This window comes from Labrus mixtus, chromosome 13, assembly GCF_963584025.1.
Source record: "Labrus mixtus chromosome 13, fLabMix1.1, whole genome shotgun sequence".
NCBI lineage: Eukaryota > Metazoa > Chordata > Actinopteri > Labriformes > Labridae > Labrus > Labrus mixtus.
In genome coordinates this window covers 17,470,419-17,491,966 of record NC_083624.1, presented here as the reverse complement: position 1 = coordinate 17,491,966, position 21,548 = coordinate 17,470,419, and the positions used below count along the sequence as shown (strand labels likewise).

Below are 21,548 nucleotides of genomic sequence, written 5' to 3'. Positions count from 1 at the left end.
CCCTTTCTTCTTACTGACTTGTGTTTCTTCACCCTCTGCTGCAGTGACTTCTTGCTTCTCTGCACCTTGTAATTCCTCTGCACTGTATTCTGGCTTGTATAAGTAGCCTCTAATATCTGACTCATTTTCCTCCATGCTCTCCGGCTTGTTCTTGCATCACATATTATCACCAGCTGATCTCAGAAGTGATGTTCTGATTGTAGGCCGGGCCTCGATGCGACTCCGAGGGCATGCACAGGAAAATGCAGACTCACAGGTTGGAGTTGGAAAGGCATCTGAGCAGGGGAGTGAAACATTATTCATACATATAATATATAAATTACAGTGATACCCAGCTGGTTAAAAAGTGGTTTATTCCTCCTTTAAGTTCATGTTGGACTGTTTCAGGTAATAACTGATGATGGAAAAACTTTAAGCATCACCTTTGAAATAGATTTTGTCGTAAGCTCTGCGCCCACATTGACTTCTATCTCCAAAATGAAAAGAAGCAGAAACCTATGCAGTCACAACTTTGTCAGTGAAATAAACCTAGCCTGTACCGAGCCATGCCACAGGGCTGAAATTGAAGAAGCCTCAGCATGTCATGCCTCTGGCTGCTTTTTGTACCGATGTATTCCCTCATTTCTTTAGCAGTAAAATGTCTTTGTTAACTCTTGATTTCTTCCAGAATGGAAAAATTTTTGTTGAATAAATGGTGAAGGTGAGCTGCAGATTCCAGTGACACCTTTCTTTCTTATATTCACAACCTTTACAATTCTCAGATTTTTTGTCTTGTGGTGCATATACACTAATATATATTTTTAAACCAGGCTAGTGTCCTTCACTGTGGGCTGAACTGAAAGCCTGACAATCACTGAAATGTTCACTTGATGGCCTCCTGATGACAATACAGAAAGAGAAAATGCTAAAACTCATGGGTAAAACGCGAGGCGCGAGAGGAACATTCATGCTTCCTGATTTGAAGTTGTTTTCTCCAAAGAGGCAATTTGAGACTTGCTGTCATCAGACACTCTGATTGCACCAAACTTGACATGCAGCTCTCTAACACCATTCTTTTATGTAGTATTGTTGGGACTTTAAAAAAAACCTCCCCCATGGCTCTTTAGAGACATCATAGAGACAGTATAGCTGTGCAGCTCTGACTATGACCCTAGGTGCTGATAGATTTATTTCATGCCAGACATGAAGTCATGAGTCAAAACCAGGTCCATCCCCGTTTGCATTTTTTGTTGGTGACTGTGATGCACTGGTCACTCATACAATCATTTAAGCCACTAAAAACATGATCTGTGTCTTTAAAATCAGTGTTCATGAATGAGCGATGTGTCTTTTGACAGAAACAGATTTCTTTGTAAAATCTGTCCTAATCATAGATGTTCATTAACAACTGTAAATTGGTCGTTTTTGGTCGACTTTTCAGCCCGCAACCCCTAAAGTAATGGTGCTAGCAACTGGGGATCCCCATTGACCCTAAAGGTGGTTAAAACATTTAATATTGCACACATTAAGAGGCCTATCCAAATAGTGGCGTTAGAACAGCACAAAAGGACACAACAGTCCAAACAGAACACTCGAAGCAGAACACACGTTATCTCTTGAAATATGTTTTTGATGTGCTATTTTACATTTTTTTTACATGTTTTTGGAAGGAATCTAGAGACCCCTCTCTCAGTGTCTTGTGACCCCCCAGGGGCTCCCGACCCCCACTTTGGGAACCACTGCCATAGACATATTTTAAATGTCTTTTCAATAAATCCTAGCGCCCCTTATGCAACCACTTTAACTGTGTCCTGATTAACCTCCTCTACTAGTGAACAACACATAGGCTACTCAGAAAAACAGAATATGTAAATTGATAGTTTTTTCTGAAAGGCTTATGATGCATTAGGCCTGTATGGTAAATCTAGAGACAACAGGGTTGAATAAAATGATGCTGTTTAATAAGAAATACAGTAAAGCATTGTGTGTCTTCATTAACATAAATATAAACACAAGTAGCCAACATTAAGCTGTGTGTAAGCGTTCCTCCTGGATCCACGTCAGCTGTGTTGTTTCTGCCCACACAGAGCTGACAGAGATTTGGCTGACTTGCATGTTGTTTCTCTTATTTTCCTCTTCCTCTCTTTAGTGTTTCGGTCTCCTCTCTCCCCTCCCCCTGTCCCTTTCCGTCTCCCTTTTCTGTCAAATCACTAAAAAGCTCAAACATGATTCCCCCTCAGTTCTTCCTTAATCCTGTCATCTGCTGCTTTTTGCATTTTGCTGCTTTTTTGTTTGACATGAAATGTCTGAATGAAGCGCTGTAAATGTGGATTTCACACAACAAATCTCTCTCTTCTTGCCAAAGCAATGCAGAATTTTGAAATCAAAATGAAAAAAGTACAACCATTGCTCCCAGCGAAACGGCTCAGTGAAAACAACACAGTGGATAACAAAGTTTTTTTCTCCTGCTGCCTGAATAGTGTCGGCTGAAGCTACAGCTCATTGCACCTACACTTTATACAAAACAATGTCAAACAGTAACATCCCTGCAAATGTAACTCTTACTCTTTGGTTATTATATATTTATTGTATTGGAAAATAAGTTTTTAACCATTTACAAAATCCTACAAGGTAGTGAAGGCAAGTACATGAGGCAGAACAGAACATATGGAAGGGAAAATGTCAAGAGGAAAAGGCTCCTCACAGTCTCAATGGATGTGCCTGTGCAAGAGATGATGAATGTAGCAGAACTATTTATCATCATGGGCTGCATGATGGTGCAGTGGTCAGTGCTGTTACCGCACGGCAAGGAGGTTCCTGGTTTGATTCCCCGTCTGACAGGAGCCTCTCTGTGTGCAGTTTGCATGTTCTCCCCGTGCATGTGTGGGTTCTCTCCGGGTACTCCGGCTTCCTCCCACAGTCCAAAGACATGCTCGTTAGGTTAACTGGTGACTCTAAATTGCCCGTAGGTGTGACTGTGAGTGTGGCTGTCTGTCTCTATATGTCAGCTCTGTGATTGACTGGTGAACAGTCCAAGATGTATCCTCCCTCTCGCCCATTGACAGCTGGGATTGGGCCTTAATAAGCTTGATTTATTCCGCACTTTTTTAAAACAGGGTCAAGAAGTGCCTTTCAAATAAGGTCCTGGGCCCACCCACTTATGCTATTGGCCCAACCGTAGAGCTGGGAGAAGATGGATATTAGATTTGATATTTGAATGCAATTTAACACCTAAAATACATTTAAGAGACTATTATTTTTAAGTCTTGACGAAACAAATCAGGCCATTTTATCATACCCAGGCTTATTAAACTAGCATGACATGTGGAGGACAGGAACTCAACGTTCACACAGGTAAATGTCAGTAAATCTTTCAAGGATTTTTGTCCACCTTTCCTTTGATCCTCCTCATCCACAGTGACTACCACAGCTTGTGAGAGAGTCACGACTATTTTCATAGCCTAGCAGTTAACACAACTCCTGACACATAGATAATATTCATAAAACAACGAAGGAAAGACTGGAGGTAGTGCTGAATGTCACTGCCTCTTAATTTCTCTATTATGTTTTAAATTACTGTTTCTCTTGAGACGAGTTATTAAACAATGGTAACTGTTAAATAGACTTGAGCTTGTATATTTATTTTCTAGTCTTCAGACTACTCAAAGCTATTTCACACTGCAGGTCACACCTACACACTCACACACTGATGGTAGAGGCTGCTGTGTAAAGAGTCCATCAGTAACTCTCATTGGGGAAAAGTGGCAGAATGTTTTACTCGCATGTTTCATATCTATTTTTTTTTTCTAATTTCAAAATGTGCTTATGATTGTGTGGTATTATAATAGTGCACGTACTAACAGTGGAGGAGAAAAAGCCTGACCCATTTTTGTAGAAGTGTACAACGTCTCTATGTCCATATTTACAGATAACATTCAAGCATCACTACATGGTCAATAAAGGCAGAAAAGTTATTTTTAAAGATCAAGAACCCCCCCCTCCCCCGCCCGCCCTCAAGCATAGTATCACCTATAATCATCATTGTTCATAAATCAACCAATCAGTTAATTCATCTTAAACCTCTTGCTGACTCTTGCTGAAATGTCAACTGAATTAGTGCCCACTTCACCTGGAAGAATGAAAGAAGTTTGTGATGATAAATCGATGACATTGTTGTGTGACCTTGAATAAATAAACTGGGCGTGAATTTGACATCAGTGTGTGGACTGATATTCCCTCTGAAGGGTCTTGTAGAGGGCTCCTTCTGCTGCTGCAGACACTGGCCCACTTAAGAGTCACTGGTGATTTTCTATCTGGGCTATCGTTGCTCCCAAGGCGGTTGCACGTTGCAGTTTGAGGTATCTTAAAGTCCGCTGTCTCTTGCTACACAGATCCTTCTCTTTCTCTCGACGATATCCCCAAGTGGAAAACGTTAGCTCCTCTAATTCCTCCCATGTCTGAGAGGAACATGCACACTTCGGTTAGCTCAAGCTACCAACTCCTCAGAGGATTTTCAGAGGAGACGTGTGTGAATGACAATCCTCCGGTTTTACAAGATCAGAGTTTTTTATTACAGTGGAGAGGAGTTTTCAATAGAGCATGAGTATTCAGTTAGCTTGTACCTCTGTGTAGGGTTTGCTTTCACAAATGTAATCATTATTTGATCTCATATGTTAATATTTGTTGGTGGATTATTTTACAAAACAAAGTTATGGCAAATCGCACACTACGCAGTACTTAGCTGCCCCTCTAGTCAATCATTGTGTTTCCACCGCAAGCGCCGCAGTCTGTCTCCGGAGCCACTATGCTCTGCTGCGTTTCAAATACGCTGCAAGTCTATTTTCGACGGAGTACGCTGCAGGTTCGCTTCAAGCTGGACAGAATATCAAAGTCAGACAAGGAAATGCACAGAGCATCTGGCCAATTTCAAAATCAAACACAATTTATGGACTCGCGATCATCGGATCCAGTGGGGAAGGGCGCTGGCTGCCTGACGGAGCAAAACCGCATGGAGCGTGTGTGAATTGGGGTTGGACTGCAGCCTGCTGCCAAAGTTATATACTGCAGTAAATAAGCAATTGGGCAGTGCTGTGGACATAGTAGAGATGCCATTCCCCCTGTTGAAAGTTATTGCACTGTTAAATCAACCCTTGAAATCATTATTTTAAGGTAAAAAGTTACTTCAAATCATGTTTGGTAACATACCAAACTTGATATCTAATCTAGATGTAGCAAATGCAAGGATGTAAACACATGCAGTAAGATCTGCCAGACCAAATCTGGAGATTAAACCAGTTAAGTTCCATAACCTTGAAGCCCGTCTGAATGAATGCAGCGATAAATCCTCCTGTTGTTCATAACTCGTGTGAATGATTAGGACAACTTTCCTCATTGCATGCTGCCTCGGTTTCTTAAAGGCAGGGATGAGACGCTGCACCCAATGTCAGAGAAAGCCTGAGGGCTTTCACAAGCTTTTTACTCAGTATCCAAACCCTGCCTGCCTCTGTGGATCCATGATGCTCAGAATGCAGAAAGAAGCTTTTGAGAGGAGAGACTGCTGAGTGCTTCAGCCGAGCCTTTGATCAGAGAGGGAGGGCTGGAACCTCCCCCCTTCCCTGTGCAAAGACCCAGAGGTTGTATTGATTTTAAATAATGCTTTGTGTCTCTTGTAGCTACATACATGCATAATTTATCTTCATTATTTGTTGGGAAGATGCTTGTCTTTGTTTTTGTTTTTGTTTTTGTTTTTGGAGGTAAGGCTGGGATCACTGCAGAGAGGAGTGCAGACGGATACATGTAGGCCTACACTGTGCATTGCTTGTTCTTATTCAGGGTATGATTCATTACATCAGTGCATTTAGATGTGTCATTTACCCATGTCACATAAAGGATAGATCATATTTATTTTCTCAAATTCTTTTTCTACTGATTATGAAAAGAGTCAGGAATAAAACATGCCTCTTGTAGACTTTGTCTTCTTCAGTTTATAACTTGATTTGACAGGGGCCCAGCAGATGTGGCTGTATTCTATACATCTATGGTCCCTGGAAGGAAGATTTAGACACACACACACCTACACACCTAAACACAAACACCTGCACACACACACACACACACACACACACACAGAAGCACAACGAGAAAGGGAATGTGTTATGCAGTGCAACAACAGTGTGACTCACTGATGTGTTTTTAAATAGCCTTTGGACAACGACAGAGCTGACGTGAATAAGATATATCAGGATTTGTTTTTGGCCATGATCATAAGAAGCACACTGTGTGACATGTGTTCTGTTTGTGCTCTAAAGCTCATCAGGCTGCTCTAATCAATAAACCCGAGCGACTCTATTAAACTTCTGGAGGCTCCGACCAGCTCATTGCTTATTAAAGGAGAAGATGAGGCTGAGCCGTCGCCCTCTCGCTCCACAACTAACTTTCTGCAGAACTGCACGGACTCGGTGCAGCAGTACATTGTTATAATGAACTGTGAAAAGTTGGGCTTTATTGATCCCTGTGGGAAATTCCAGCTTTCACTTTCCAGCAGCCAAAGTCAAGTTAGACGTTAGAAATTCAGAGTTCTATCTGAGGATGCTCGGACAGGCCGGACGGCTGAAGGTTCTCTCCTTCAGTTTGTGCTGAATAAAAACATGTGTCTGCCTTTAAAACATTCCTATTGAACAATGGTAGTTACATTTTTTTTTTTGACTTATTAAAGTCTATGTAGCACATTGTTTGTCTGAGCTGTATCTTTGTCTACAACCTTAGATAAAGCACGGTTGAACTGCTAAAAGTATTGTGGTCCTGAAAGTTAAATAAGGACAAATGCATTAGATGAGATGAAGGTGGCGTGCTGCACTCAGAGAGAACACGTTTATGCTGAGAAATGTTGGTGGTTATTCTTGTTCTGGTTATAACTTATACTCTAATGGCTATGGAAGGCTTTGGAATAGACGTGCGCTGCTAAATTGTTCAGTATTTGTGCACCCTGCTGGAAGAGTACCGCTTAATAATGCAATACAAAAAGAATCATTCTCCAAGTTCTTACATCGTGAACCTCATTAATCTCTGGCTGCACAATTTGTCCCTTTTAATCGCCATGTCTGAATCATTACAGACTGTCCCGGTACTCTGTTAAATTAAGAGGGATTATGCAGTACACTGCGTGCTGCAAATGAAAACGTTATCAATTCAAACATCACTCACACTTTGACTTGTCAAAAATGAAGTACCTTACCTGTTTGGTTTGGTCAAAACAGCAGTTTGTTTGCGCTGCTGTAGAAGTTGTCAGTCAAACCCCAGTAGGGCCTAAACACCCAAGACTGCTTGAAAAGGTCAGTCTCTGTCCTCTTTCTTTGGACTCTGAAGCAGTTGGTTTGTAAGAACATGAACCGACCTAACTGCAGGAAGAAACCACCAAGGTTAATGGTTAATGGATATCGCCCTTTTCTAGTCTTCTGACTACTCAAAGCACTTTTACACCGCAGGTCACACCTACACATTCCCTGATGGTAGAGGCCGCTATGTAAAGTGACCATCAGTAATCCCATTCATACACATACTTCAGCAACTGAGCCAGAGGGGCCTTTGGAAACAGCTTTGGTGGATGAGCAGGTCATATTTTTTGGAGGATTAACATGTGGCTTCTCCTGAACTGTCTTGATGAGAACCTTAGGCGAACTCGAGTACATCAACATATTTGTTTATTTGTTAGGATCCCCATTAGCTGTACCCGAGAGCTCAGCTATTCTTCCTGGGGTCCACAACATATTGCTTTTGAGCTGCAGTTGTGCCTCATTTTCATACTGCATCGTTTGCCGATAGTGATAAATGCAAACAACATACAAACCAATGGCCAGAGCCGACATCAATCCGTCTAGATGTCTGTCCATTTAGAAATTGTCTTTGTTGCAGCCACAGCCAGGAGAGTCTTTGTTTACATCAGGGATTTTCCCCCCATAAAATTCCGACCAATCAGAAAGCATTTCCTCGTGCATCACATGTCGTGGTCCTCTTGTAAACAAACACAGACCAAACTTAAGGAAATTAAGCAACAATGTAACAAGTCTGGTCCATGATTCAGACTAGAGCAAACGAGCTATAAGTGTGAAAATGTCCTCATATTCAACATCTACGTGCATGTGAGCGGGTGTCTGCTTACACTGTCTGCTTTAAAGTGTCTTTCCTCTCACTCAGTGCTACGCCCTTATTAGGATTTCATTCTGCTCCTCTCACACTCCCCCTGATGATATCAACAAGCACAGCAGGATAACACAACATTAGTACATGAATTGCAACTGGCTGAGATATGAATGACACTGAAATGTCAACAGCAGGGTGCCTCGGTTCTGTTTTAATCTGAACTCTGCTTCATAACACTGAATAACTGAATAAATGTTAGCTGGCTGGAGCACATCTTGTTTATAACAAGAATTTCAACATATTAGACAACCAAAGGTATTCAAATATTTATGTGGTGGGCTATACTGGCTTCTGTCTGTTTCAGTAAAGACCAAACTGAATGACTTTTGATAAAATGCATTTTTCTGCAGAAGTTAAATGTGTACTCTGCCCCAGTGAGCAGTACTTTTCTTGAAGTGATAATGATTTGTTTTTTTGCAGAATTATCTCATTTAGCTCCCTCTGTATCATGATGAAAGAGGCTCTGCTGGTCATTTGGTGTGTGATGTTTACGCACCCCAGGCAGATCCAACCCAAACTGCAGAGCAAATCGAGCATTTTGATCCGAGTATTCACGGCACAAGGATACTACTCGCTGATATGCAAATACTGACTGTTAAAGGAATCACTGCTTGATGGAGAAACTTCAGAACAGGCCTCGGTCTTTGTTTCTGTCTGTGCCATGTAGACCAAGAAATAGATGAATCAATAAAAGGATGATTAATGCATAAAGTACAGACAATCCTTTTTGTATTTTTAGGTTGCAAAGCTTTCAAATTGGCAGCAACATTTTGTCTCATCTTCAATAAACTAAGCTTGATTTACTTCTGTAATGACTGTCCTTGAAAGGCAGCTTTCAACTCCTGAGCTTCTTTCTACAATCATTTGGCCTGTAATGAAAAGAGGAGAGCATTCAAAGACATAACTCATCAAGTGTTTGCGCAGTATGGCTCCGACAGAGGAGAAACAAAAAGCTCTTCTTTTTCAACAATGTCCAGATTTTAATCTGCTTCTGAAATCAGAACTGGAACACATGATTAAAATTACAGGTTCATCCAATCAAGAGATGAAGGAAAGACTTAATGACATGGCAGATTGGACTGTATAAAAACTGAAGGGAGCCAACGTCGGTTGTGACCTGGAGCTTTGCACTAAGACCAATCTCAGTTGTGTTTTTTTCAGAGGGAAAGGTTTAGAGGGAAATTTAGAAATAAAGATTGATTGATTTTGTGTTTTTCAGAGGGAAAGGTGACAATACATATGAATATCTATTGCTGTTGACGGGTCACCATGGGAGCATCTTGTCAATTACTAGGAAGCAACACAATCTAAAGCATATCCACCCGTGTGGTTTATTTTGATCTGTGAGACAGGTGCTTAAGTGTGACATCTACCGGACATCTACTCTGGAAGTCGCAAATTATACTTTTAAAACAAATATGCATGGCAGTAATTTGCCGGGACTTGCGAGGGACTTCAGGCACTTTGTAAAAAGCTGCTGCAGTTGCACCAGCGGAGAGGCTAAGGTAGGGTGAGATCTAACCTGATTTTTTGCTAATGCACTTACCGTCCTGGGCGGTAATGCACTTACCGTCCTGATCTCGGGCCCCTGGGCAATTGCCCAGTTGCCCTAATGGTTCATCCTGCCTTGTCTGTACATGAGGCTCGCAAACTAACCACTCGGAGTGTAACAGGTTTTTCAGCCAGTTCTTTTTTTGGAGGTCTTATTTGAGCTTTCTTATTCATTACCATTCACTTAACTGCTTTATTTGGGCGTTTCTAATATATTCCTTCTGTCTGGACCACAGAGTTCTGTAAAGGTAAACTGATGCCACTGGGACACCTTCATTGTCATATTTTGAAGCATTTTGACTTGGCTGTAGCTGCAGTGTTTGACAGGTCTGAAGAACTTGTTGATGAAACACCGTACAAGGAAGAGTTTGACTTTGCTGTTTATTAAGAATCCAGGCTGGTCATATTGCTCCCAGTTGCTGCAATAATGTGATGTGCTGAATGTGGAGTTGCTCTGCAAAGCTTGTGGCGCACAGTGGACTCTGGTCATGAAACTTTCATCAGCGGTTCACTGGTGTGGACTTCCTGAATGTCTGCACTCAAATGCCCCAGGGTCATAAATACTTTATCAACAGCAGACACCTCAGCAAAACACCTCCCCAGGGCTCCCTCTCCCACACACTCTGTCTCCCTGCCTCTCCCCGGCCTCCTCCTTTCTCTCCGGCCTGTCCCTCTTACCTTCTCTCTCTCTCTCTCTTTCTGGTCTCCCCATCTCTCCTCACCCAAACTCTCCCATTCCCTAAGCTACCTAGTTTAAAATGTGTCATTCTAACAACCACAGGCTCCGTACTTTTTAATGCAAACCTCACCAAGCAATAATATTATATCGTACTGACATATCCCTGCTCAGGCAGAGGTGTTTGTGACTCTTTATAATTGGAGTGGCTTGTTCACTTATTATCAAATAACCTTTCTTGTAACTGCCGGAAAAACAGACATCTTATGGTCATCTGTGGGGAGGTTGTTCTTACATCATCCTGCATAAATTGTTAAAGAATGAATATCAAATGACTTTTTTTTTTTTTTTTTTACCTTTAAGTCTTTTTTGCTGATCCTAGTTCAGCCCATCCTACCTTAATGTCATGCCACCTTTATTCCCCCAGCTCCATGCATGTGTTGTGTGTCTGAAGCGGGACGTTCATTCAGCGCAGACCATAAACATGCTGCAGAACGATCAGACCCGGGCGCTTCATGTGAAGTGGAGAGAAATAACGGTCCCTTCCTGCAGCAATCTCCGTGCAATCACTGTAACCGCAGCACTGCTGTATAAGTAGACCTGCATCCTGTTGTGAATGTGCTGTAAATCATCAGACGTGGAATCACATGAAACACAGTCTGTCCCGACGCACTTTCATGTCCAGATCTATGAATAGAAAACAGCCATGTTTGTTCCAAGGCCCGGCTATTTTCCTTTTTTATATCTATTTTTTACGTTTGTTCTGAAGGTTTCAAGGGATGAAGGTTTGCAAAAAACTTTAGAATACAACTTCATGACATGGTATTCAGTATGTAGCTAACCTACATGTACAAAGGCAAAATATTAAAGGTCCAATCAGTAAGATATCTTCTGAATAAAATGATAAAGTGAGCTTACTATATGATCAGACATTAAGGAAACATGCTATGTTGAAGTGCTGGCTTCTCTGACAACAATGCAGCAGCCAGTATGTCCTCCTTCTAACTTTAGATTCTGGTCCTGAATGCTCTGGATTTGTTTGGACCAGAGAAGGTAGGCGGTTTTAAGTCACCCCCAAACGGCCTTTTTGGGCGCCCCTCAGTTTGCCAGATATGAAACCAGTTATCAGGTCAAACCAACAGGTGTTGCAGCGATGTAAGCGGGCAGGACGGTGGTTACAAGTGGTTCTAGAGGGACACTTCCATATTTTTCACCAGTTTCTTTACACTTGGAAGCCGAGGCTTTAGTGGTGGTCAGTTGGGTTGAAGTCTGCATCGGCCATTTGCTGAGTTTGACGAAGCTACAGTGATGGCTTGGGTTGGAGTAGAACATTGGCAGTATTGGCTAATTTCTACGAGCATATGACCCCTCAGAGACGTTTACATTTATCATCCATAAATTTGTCTCCAAGTCTTCCAAGAGAAACTTGGTAAAATAAACGTTTTGAAACATAAACTGAGATCACAATGGGAGACTCCTAAATGAGCCTTTGTTAGACTCTTGCATGCATCCATCTTATTTAAATACTTGTTGCCATATTTGGTGAAAACAGGGCTGCATTGCCTCAGAGCCATGTTTGCTTTCCTCAGGTGTGACCAGCAGCGTAAAAGTGCTTTGAGTAGTCAGCGGACTAGAAAATAAAAATACAAGCTCAAATCCATTTACCATTAACTTTGGACTTTCATAGTACTGCGATGAATGCGTTAGCGTTGACAGCCCTTCTAATAACACAAGTTTTCAGGCGTTTTTAGATAAATTAATTACTTTTAAAGAAGTGGAAATGATGCAGGTCTTTGAAACCAGATGTTTTATATAGCAAGTAGAACTAATGTGGTCTCGTCATGAAGGGAAACATATCGTGTATCATCACAGACAGATAGCGTTTCGAAGATGCTTATGGAAGCCAACCAATGTAGATCCAACCTTTACCTTTAGATGAAACAATCCACGGAAGGTCTTCAGTCTATTCATCACCCAAACAGATCCAATGTGTGAATCACTCCCTCCTCCAAATCACCAAACGCCATTAGTCTCAGAAAGTGGTGCACACAAGCAAAGGTTAAGAGGGATTTATGCTAATGTGAGCTTTGCTAAAGCACTCAACACACCCACAAAGAATGAAAGGGCTTTTTTTTCCATTCAGTTTCTCATTCTTTGTCAGAGCTCACACTTCAGTCGACCTTCAGGGATGACCCGTGTGCAGTGCTGCTTGTACATTTGTTTCACGGCATGTTTGCTTTACAATAATTTCACGTCTCTGACATTCCGAAGGTAGAGCAGGTCAAATACAAGATGTCAATATTTGAGCGTCAGTGTTTTGTGTGAGAGAGATGTTTAGTCTGCCCTCTGTGCCAATATGAAGGTCTGCGGCTGGCATTTCTCCCAATTCTGTGAAATATTTGACAGGGGATTTACTCTGTGTTGTCAAAGTGGAGCGGAAAGTGGAGAGGGTCCAAGTCCTGCTTTCTGAAGAGCAAATGCTCAGTTTCATGTTTTTTATTGGGAGAGCAACTGCCCCGGATCCACAGAGGCTAAAAGAAGTCCAAAGTTCAGACCATGTCAATTGGTTTTTGGGGTTATGATGGATGGCAAACCTGTAAGGGGATCTCCAAACTTAAAGCTCAAACATTATAAGGTGGCTGCCTGAGAAATATCATCCATGATTTTGGCCATGTTGCAAATTTTTTAACAGGTTTTTTTGTGCATAATCATATGAATGCCAAACGTGCTCTCATCCTCAGTCATCCAATCCTTCTTTGAGTGTCACGCACAAGGGACTGTTTGCTTTTATTTGGACTGTTTCACTGAGAGCAGGCCAAAAGAACGGTTCAGGTTACCAAGATAAGCCTTAGGACGGCTGAAGCTTTTGCTCTGAACATCTTATATCAGAATCAGAAAAACTTTATTAACCCCAGGCTGTACATTTTTTTTTTATTTTTTTTTTATAAATCTGTCACTCTTATTTCTGATAAGTAAATGACAGATGGACTTCAGCTTGTGTAGCGACAAAGCAGCGGGAGCAGCTTGGGGTTAGGTGTCTTGCCCAAGGACACATCAGACATCAGACCAACTGAGCCACACCAACCCCAACTTAAGTGCAACTTATATGACATGTTTCTGAATGTGAGCCTTTTGTGAGGACACAGAACTTTGCAAACACATAACCTGAACACCAGTAGGCTTCTTCCACACGTACATACCCCTTGTATTAAATGAGGAAAAAAAACAAACACCGGCCCTGTCAGGTTAGGGACCACGACAGTGAGGGATTGCTTCAAATGCATCAAATCATGATTAAATAAATATTTTCATTTTCATGTTTTGTTTTGTTTTGTTCCATTTTCTGAAGTGGATCCAGACCCGACCTGTGAGACACTGGGAGGCATCTCAGTGCAGTTCTCAGCACTTTTTGTACATATTGTTTTTTGATTCTCATTGAACTTTTGTTTTTATTGAAATGTCTTATATCTATTCGACATGTCTTCATATTCTTAATGTTCTCCTTGGAATAAAGTATTTCTGATTCTGAAATATCTGAGTATCCGACAACATCTCAGACTTTGTGTTTCTGTCAGAGGAAAGTATCTCTCAAACAGTTAACTCTGCTTCTCAACAGTACCTCAGTAACATCAGCCCTGTATGTGCCTATAGGCTGATGTGGAACCGCTTCCTTCTTGTTGTGGATTGATTACTCCCGTCTACAAGATGGAGCACACAGATCAATATGTATTTTTATTATAATACAAGCGGGCGCGTATCTCAACACGCAATATTCTGCTCCTCTCCTGTTTAATGTGATCTCATAAGACTCTCCAGATGACTGACAGGTGAAAGAAAATTGAGCCGAGATGCTTCCATGCACGGCATGACGAGGGGGAAACTGAACGATTTTATGAACATATTGTGAATCATATGCTGTGGCTGTCATCAGAACGACGTGCACAACAGCGCTCGCCAATTCCACCATAAAAACACCAAATAAGGGAACATCTTTTGGAAAAATGTGTCCCTTTCAAGAGCTATATTTTGACACTAAAATACTTACCCTGACCACATTGACATGAACGTGGAGCAGGCAGACCATTAAATTGAGAATAATTATCCTTTATTTTATTTTACTTGGTTTGTTAATTCATTTGAATTCTCCCCTGAGCATTCAGAGTTTGTTATGGGCTCTGGTTTGAAGTGTAATCAGTAAAATGGAGCTGACTTCAAACACTCATTTGCTTCAGGTCTGAGCTGAATGCTCAAACAGGATGTGGAGGAGAGTCCCAGGAGGAGGGCAAGCTTCCAGTGAGGGCAGTCCTTGTACTGACTGGAATATGATAAACTGCTCTGTTCTTTGCTGTTTTAGCTTTGTTTGCTTTGAGTTCGCTCTGCAAACAAAAGCACCATCCCAAATCCACACTGCACAGTCACTGAGAACAGGTTTGAGCAGTGATCACGCTGGATTCATGCCAAAATAAAGACGCTCAAAACAACCAGAATGCAAATAAAACAAGAGCTCATTTTTGAGAGCTCTCTTAAGGGGGTCTATTTTCCCACAATCCAATGCATAAGGGAAAAGAAGACACTCCTGGAACACCTTATTAAAGGAGTGACAACAAGCAATGACTATTTTATAGAACAAAATCAATATTTCTTAATATGTAGCAGTAACTTTAGAGTCGAGATATAATTCTCATCTGAGTTAAAATGACGTAAAATCACTGCTATAGTTTAAGATGGCATTGCTATCTTCTTAGCAAACAGCTGCTATTTCAGACTAAAGGCAGGTTACTCCAGAAGTGGACCTCAGCTCATCTCTTGCATTTTGTAGAAACTGCATGGTCTCATGTCTCATTCAGCGGTAAGTAAACTCGCAGTATAAACTCCGTCATCAGTGACTCCCTTTGAGAGTGGGCTAGTGCACGCAAGAGGTAGAGAGTGAGCAGGGAGACAGGGAGACGTGATTGGTTCATCAGATTGGTACCTCGCGGCAGACATTGGTTGAAGTTTTTACAGGCTTACAACTGCTACAGATGAAGGATTTTCTTTGTTTCTTTTTCAGAGCACATGAGTTATTCATTTCTGTCAGGACCTAAAGACAATTTCTACCAAAATCTTAAAAAGTGGCTCTGGAGAAAATTAAAAACCCTGCCTTTTAAGGGCAAAACAATGACTCATTCAGAGGTTTGAGTTTGCTCTTCTGTTAAATTTAAGTGAATGATTCACTCTTTGTTAGCGTTTTTTCATCTCTACCATCTCATGGGAAAATGATCAACCTCTCTAGCTGCAAAATGCTCCATATGTTCACCCAACTCAGCCTCAAGGCAGTTTGTGTGTTAGTGACAAATTACGAATATTAAGAAACATGAGCATTGACAAGAATGTCACAGTTGTTTTCTCTTGACACTCAGCATGTTTTTTTAAAATGAATTGATTAAATGTATGTTCTTTTTTAAGAGCTGTTGAGGAACTTTCAGAGAGCAGATGCTGTTCAAATCACATGTTAAATAAAGTACATTTAGGGGTGTCTGATAGCCTAGCGGTTATGTCGAGTGCCCCATGTACAGAGGCTTTAGTCCTCATTGTAGGGGCCGTGGGTTCAAAATTGACCTCGGCCCTTTTGCTGCATGTCATACCCCTACTCCCTCCTCACAATAAATCCTTACTCTCTTCAGCTGTCCTAAAACTTAACTTTAAACAAGTTAATTTGGAGTTTTTTTTTTTTTTTAAGAGAACCATGATCTTTTCACAACACAAACCAATCAGTATTTGTGCCTAAACCAAAAAATAAAAGCCACTGCAGTTAGATTGCACCAAACTATTGTTTACTTTTGTAGAAGGAAGACTCTTGTGCTTCAGCCCCTCCACAGCGGGAGGTCGGTGCTCTCAGAGAAGGACCTATAAGATGGCAAAAATACTCCAAAGGATATCTTCACACAGGAAGAATCCAAAGAAAGTACTGAAGCAGATGAATCACTTATGGTACATGTGTTGAGGTGCAAAGGACGGTACAGGTAAGGATTTGAAAAACCAACATACGCTCCTACTCACAGAGAGTCATCTCTCATTTCGATAAGAAAGGTAAGCAGACAGTTAGCCAATACTGTGACATCACTCATGTGTAGCCCTCTAATGTAACATTACCCCCAAAGTGGGTTCATATTTACAATAGGCCTCCAGTTTATACAATATGTACAAGACGACAGCCATTTCTCTATAGAGACATAGCAGAAAGGACTGGAAACAACATAAAAAAAAACAACTTAGTCCATATGGTTCAACTGTGTTGGGGGTATAAATCCAAAGGCCTCTCTTCTCAGTGGTTTGTCAACAATGTCTCCCCCTCTCCGGCAGGGTTAGACCTTTTCAATGCCCCAAAACCAGATAGATGCAGCAGCCCAGGGTTTGCTTGTCTGTAATGTCTTGCTATTGCAGAGTCCATGTTGTGATTGCGGATGGCTGCTTTATGTTGAGCAGTGCGTGTTTTGAGGGGATGTTTGGTCTGAGACTGTCTTGTAATGAAACAAGGTCATTTAAGAAACTATAGAAAACTTAAGCCCTGAACTGGACTCTATCTGCTGCTTCCTGGATGAACCTCCTGTGTTTGTGTAACCACCCCAACAGCCAGACCACAGAGCCAGCAGACTCTCTTGCTCTGTTGTAACCTGCCTCCCTTAAAGCCTCTGTGAGTTAGAGCCATGAAATAAGCTTCAAACTGAATTGCATTGCTTTGTGATTTGTGCTGACTCACACTCAACAGTCTCCAGCTGTGTCTTTGCTGTTTGCTGCTGAGCAGGTGCTGTACAGTGGAGGTTTTAGAGCTTTTTTTTTATGAAACCAGCAGCCTGCTATAGTCAGAAACAACTGTCTGAGATCAGTGACAGTAACCCACAACAGTGAGGTCGGGGCAGGGACAGCTACGAGCAGACACTCGATATGAAGGAGTTTCAGATCAGATTCTGGTGATAATATCTTGTAGGCAGTAGATCACTAGGAGTGACAACTTTTAAAGGTTGTTTTAAAGTTGTTTTTCAAACATTGTGTTTGTAAATTAGCATTAAAGTTGGTTTAAATGTTGGAAGTTCATGGTCCAGAATTGGGGCGGCAGTAGCTCAGTCTGAAAGGACTTGGGTTGGGAACTGGGGGGGGGGGGGGGGGGGGGTCACTGGTTCAAGTCCCGGTACAGAACAAGTCTGGAAATTGGTTTGGTAGCTGGAGAGGTGCCAGTCCACTTCCTGAGCACTGCCGAGGTGCCCTTGAGAAAGGCACCGAACCCCACACCAGCTCAGGAGCGCTTGCTGTGGGCAGCCCCCTCCCTCTGACATCTCCCCATTAGTGCATGTTCAAAGGATCCTGTTTGTGCATGTGTGTTGTTGATCATGACACACACACATAGGCTGAAATACACAGTGTAATACTGAATTTCCCCTTTCAGGATTAATAAAGGATGTCTTAGAATTGCTCCAGTCAGTGATTTTAGATTTGTAGTTCTCTGTTGATGAATTTTAAATCACATTCATTGCCTTCTATTTTGTCTTATTTCACTTTAAAAAACTCTCAGACAGCTCAGCTCAAGGTTAAAAGTAACATCCACCTTATGACATCAAACATTTCGCTGTACCGTTCCCTTTGCCTGTCTTCATTTACTTTACTATCTGTAGCAAGTTTCATGTTCTCCTAACCTTTGATCCAGCAAAGTTCCTTACTTTATTTCAAAATAAAAGCAGTTTGGTATCCAAACAGGAAGTCAATTACTCTTAGCCTAAGACAGTACATAATACAAAATAAAAGCATGACAAAAAACTGTTGTGAAATGCAAAATAATGGCACATGCAACGAAAAATGTGATTACCCATTGAAATAGATTAATTGTGATTTAGAAAATGATTGTTTGACAGCCCTAGTTATAATTAAATTGATTATTCTGTAACAGTGCCTTGGAGTAAACGGAAAGTCTCTCAAATTTGTTCTTAAAAGCAGAATATGATTGTACTCGGTAACTTTCCACCACTGGTCTGTTATCATGTTTTTTTTTTTCAGTGTCTAGCATGTGTGAGTTATTACATCCCACAATCCTTCCAAACCTTAATAACCTTCCCCGCAGAAGTCAAAGACAGATATAAAACATCGATCTGTGTCTGGCAGAGACATTAAAGATATGAGACTTAATATCCAGCTTCTCGCTCCGAGTGTCTGTGTGTATCGTGAGGGCTCCAGCATCATAAAGTTCAGCCTCTGACCACAGAAAGCATCGCTTCCCTCTAAGCCCGCCGGTAAGTTTGATATAACGTCGGGTTCACAGGTGTCATATCACCGCTAAGCACTCCAAACACCGATGCAATTGCATCTTTGCCCTGCACGCATTTAACAACCCGCAGCGAGCTGTGCTGAATCTCTTTTATTGACCATTTAAGCTCATCGCTTAAGGCCCAAATAAAGCTTCTTTATAGCAAAATAACACAGTTTTAGGTAGCAAGAAGCAGCCAAATGTCTAACAATATATAGTCTGTATTTAATGCATGATAAATAAAAAAGCAGAGGTGATAAAAATGAATGTTCAGCGGGGTTTTCAGCACCATGGACAGTACCTGCACGGCTGCAGGCGCAGCGACCGGGTGTGATGCAGGATTTCAGCGAAAAATAAACCTTTCCCCCTGTGGCAATAAACGACTGCAAAGGCATTATCTGTAGGCAAAATAGTTCTTTCTGGACTCTCATCATGAATTTGTCTTTAAATCCTGAAAGACCAGCCCCCTCCCTTTCGAAAAATCATCACAAGACCACTTGAATACCCCTCCTCCTCTTCCTCCTCCTCTCTGAGCTATATCCCCCCTTCCTCCAAAATACCAGCATCATTGAGAGCAGACCGAGGAGAGACTTCCTCACGTAGACGTGTAGGAGAAGTGTCAGGGAGGTAAAATGTGCGAACACCTCGGCTCTCTCGGTTCGGTAACGAGCGCGTCCGAAACTCTCCTCCCTCTCCTCCCTGCACGAGGCTGATGTGAACAGCACGTTGGCTCCTCGTCTGACGCTTCGTCCAAGAACCTCGCAGATCCTCAATCGTGACGGCTCCGTCCCTCCTCACAGTCCTGTTTAAGATTCCGCAGCTGACAAGACGGAGCTGCTTTTGCCCTCCGCCACTGCTACCGCATCTTTTCCTTTCTCCTGACTTTTCTTTCCCTGGGAAACAAAAAAACGGGGAACTGGCTTTAATTCTTTCGGATTCAATCAAGTTTGATCGTAAGAGGAGTTTATAATGACAGCCACCAAGGAGCAGCCGAACCAGAGACAGAATCAGCCGCAGCAGGATGAGGTGGGCTTTTCTTTTTATTTGCAGGTTTCTTCCACTTTATCCATGCACGTTGCGCCAAACTCTATGAAATGACCTGTTCCTGCAAGGTCAATTCATCCATCAGCATAAAGCTAATTTTTATGTGGTAGCTGAGAGTCAGTTATCGTCACATACGTGCAGTTAGTAAATATGTAAAAACGTATTAGTTCGCTTTCGGCTCCTTGTCTCCAGCAGTTTTTTTGTTTTTTTGCACAGATGAGGAGTCTGAGTCTATATAGTGAGGAGACGATTCAAGTTGGTCCTGCACATGCCAAATATTGAAACAATCAAGCCGTCGTCAGCTGCGCGTGGAGCTCATTGTCAGCTGTCAAGTCTGGGTCACAGAAATCCTGAGCGCTGTGGGCACATTCCATGCTCTGTGTGTCTGTCAGTGAAGAGGGGAGAGACTGCATGAGCAGCCAGGGCGCATTGTAATTCAGCCGCTGCCTCCTCAGCTGCCCTGACACCTTGAACGAGCAGGAACAGTCGTGGAAAATTACTTTGTGAGACGGAAAAGGGCAGTGTGTGCGTATTTTCCTGCATAGACTCACTTACTGTGGCGTTAGAACTGCACTCTGGGCACCTTAAGGGTCCCTATTAGACTGCAGGACTTGCATGTTCCTGCTCAATGCACCTCAACATGGGTTCAATGCAATGGCTTTTTAAAGAACTTGACAACTATTGGCCTATGTTTGCACCAAACCTCTGAGCCTCCATCCCCATCAATTATTAATTCCCCTTCTGAAAATCTTCTGTACCTTCTAGCACATGTAACCTCTACTCTCCTTCTCTGAATGTTGCAAATCCCTTCTGTTCCTCTGTGGGTCTCCCTCTGAGAGATTTCCAAATATATTCTTGGTGTTCTTAATTGAATTCTGCCCCGTAGCCTTATTATTCTAAGAAATCCAAAAACCTGGGCCCTCATAATTGAGTTTCTGTGCCTGAAATATGAGCCCCATGAGATGTGGTTGCAGTATGATAGCTCACAGCGTTCAGTAGTCTCTGGTCTATATTTAAAGCTCAGTGGATACTACACTCGGTTGGCCCTGAGGCTGTTTAAAAGTCGTGTTGTTGATTCTATGTGTGAGTAGAGTTCACTGATTTAATTAGTAGGGATGCTGTAATGTATGATCACAGCAGCGGGGAGCTGTTAATGGAGCCTTCTGTTGCTGCAGACATCAGGACTGTTGTGTTGATACTTTGTTGTCTGTTGGACGCTCTCGTTTGTGTCTTAATGTTTTCTATAATCAAATGCTGACAGCAGAACAGCTGCAGTGCTTATTAGGAAAACCTTGAGATTCATGTTGCTCTTTAGGGCTTTGAACCGTGTTACTTTCAATCGTGTTACCTATATTCCCTCAAACTAATAGGTACACAAAGATTTGCCATGGCTCATGTGGATTGCTTCAGTCTGCAGCCATTACACACGCTATAATGGCTGCATTATCCCTGGGCATATGCACCGAGTTAAGTTATTTCCCATGAAAGTTGTTGCTTTTGCCACTAACAGGCTCACATTTGTATTGTATTTGTTAGACAATATTACAGAAAGGATTGCTTCAGAAATACACTTTTTTAATAAATAATTAGATGCACCTTTTCAAGCCAGAAACAGCTGTTGTATCTTTACCTTCAAAACCACCAGACTCCACAGACACAGTCATTTTGACTCCCACAACATGGGAACACCTTCTCTACTGCCTTTACTCATGCACATGTTGGTTGTGTTGTTGAGAGATGTTGATGTTTTCATGGGTTAGCTTGGATTCAAACAGCAACACATCACAAACAAACTAAACACTCACGGAAACAGAAGACCAGCAT

At 41.9% G+C, this 21,548-nt stretch overlaps 1 protein-coding gene across 2 annotated transcripts in view; it reads left to right on the top strand.

Moving 5' to 3' along the window:
• Positions 1-21,548, top strand: part of LOC132987128 (inactive dipeptidyl peptidase 10-like) — a 194,248-nt gene that overhangs the window by 57,742 nt on the left and 114,958 nt on the right. Inside the window, exon 1 of one of the 2 annotated variants that reach the window (XM_061053984.1) lies at positions 19,254-19,706. The exons of the other annotated variant lie outside the window; for it this stretch is intronic. Coding sequence (XP_060909967.1) covers positions 19,650-19,706 — 57 coding nt within the window. The 5' untranslated portion in view covers positions 19,254-19,649. Of the gene's footprint in view, positions 1-19,253; positions 19,707-21,548 lie in introns of those variants that run through there. 2 annotated transcript variants of the gene reach the window in all.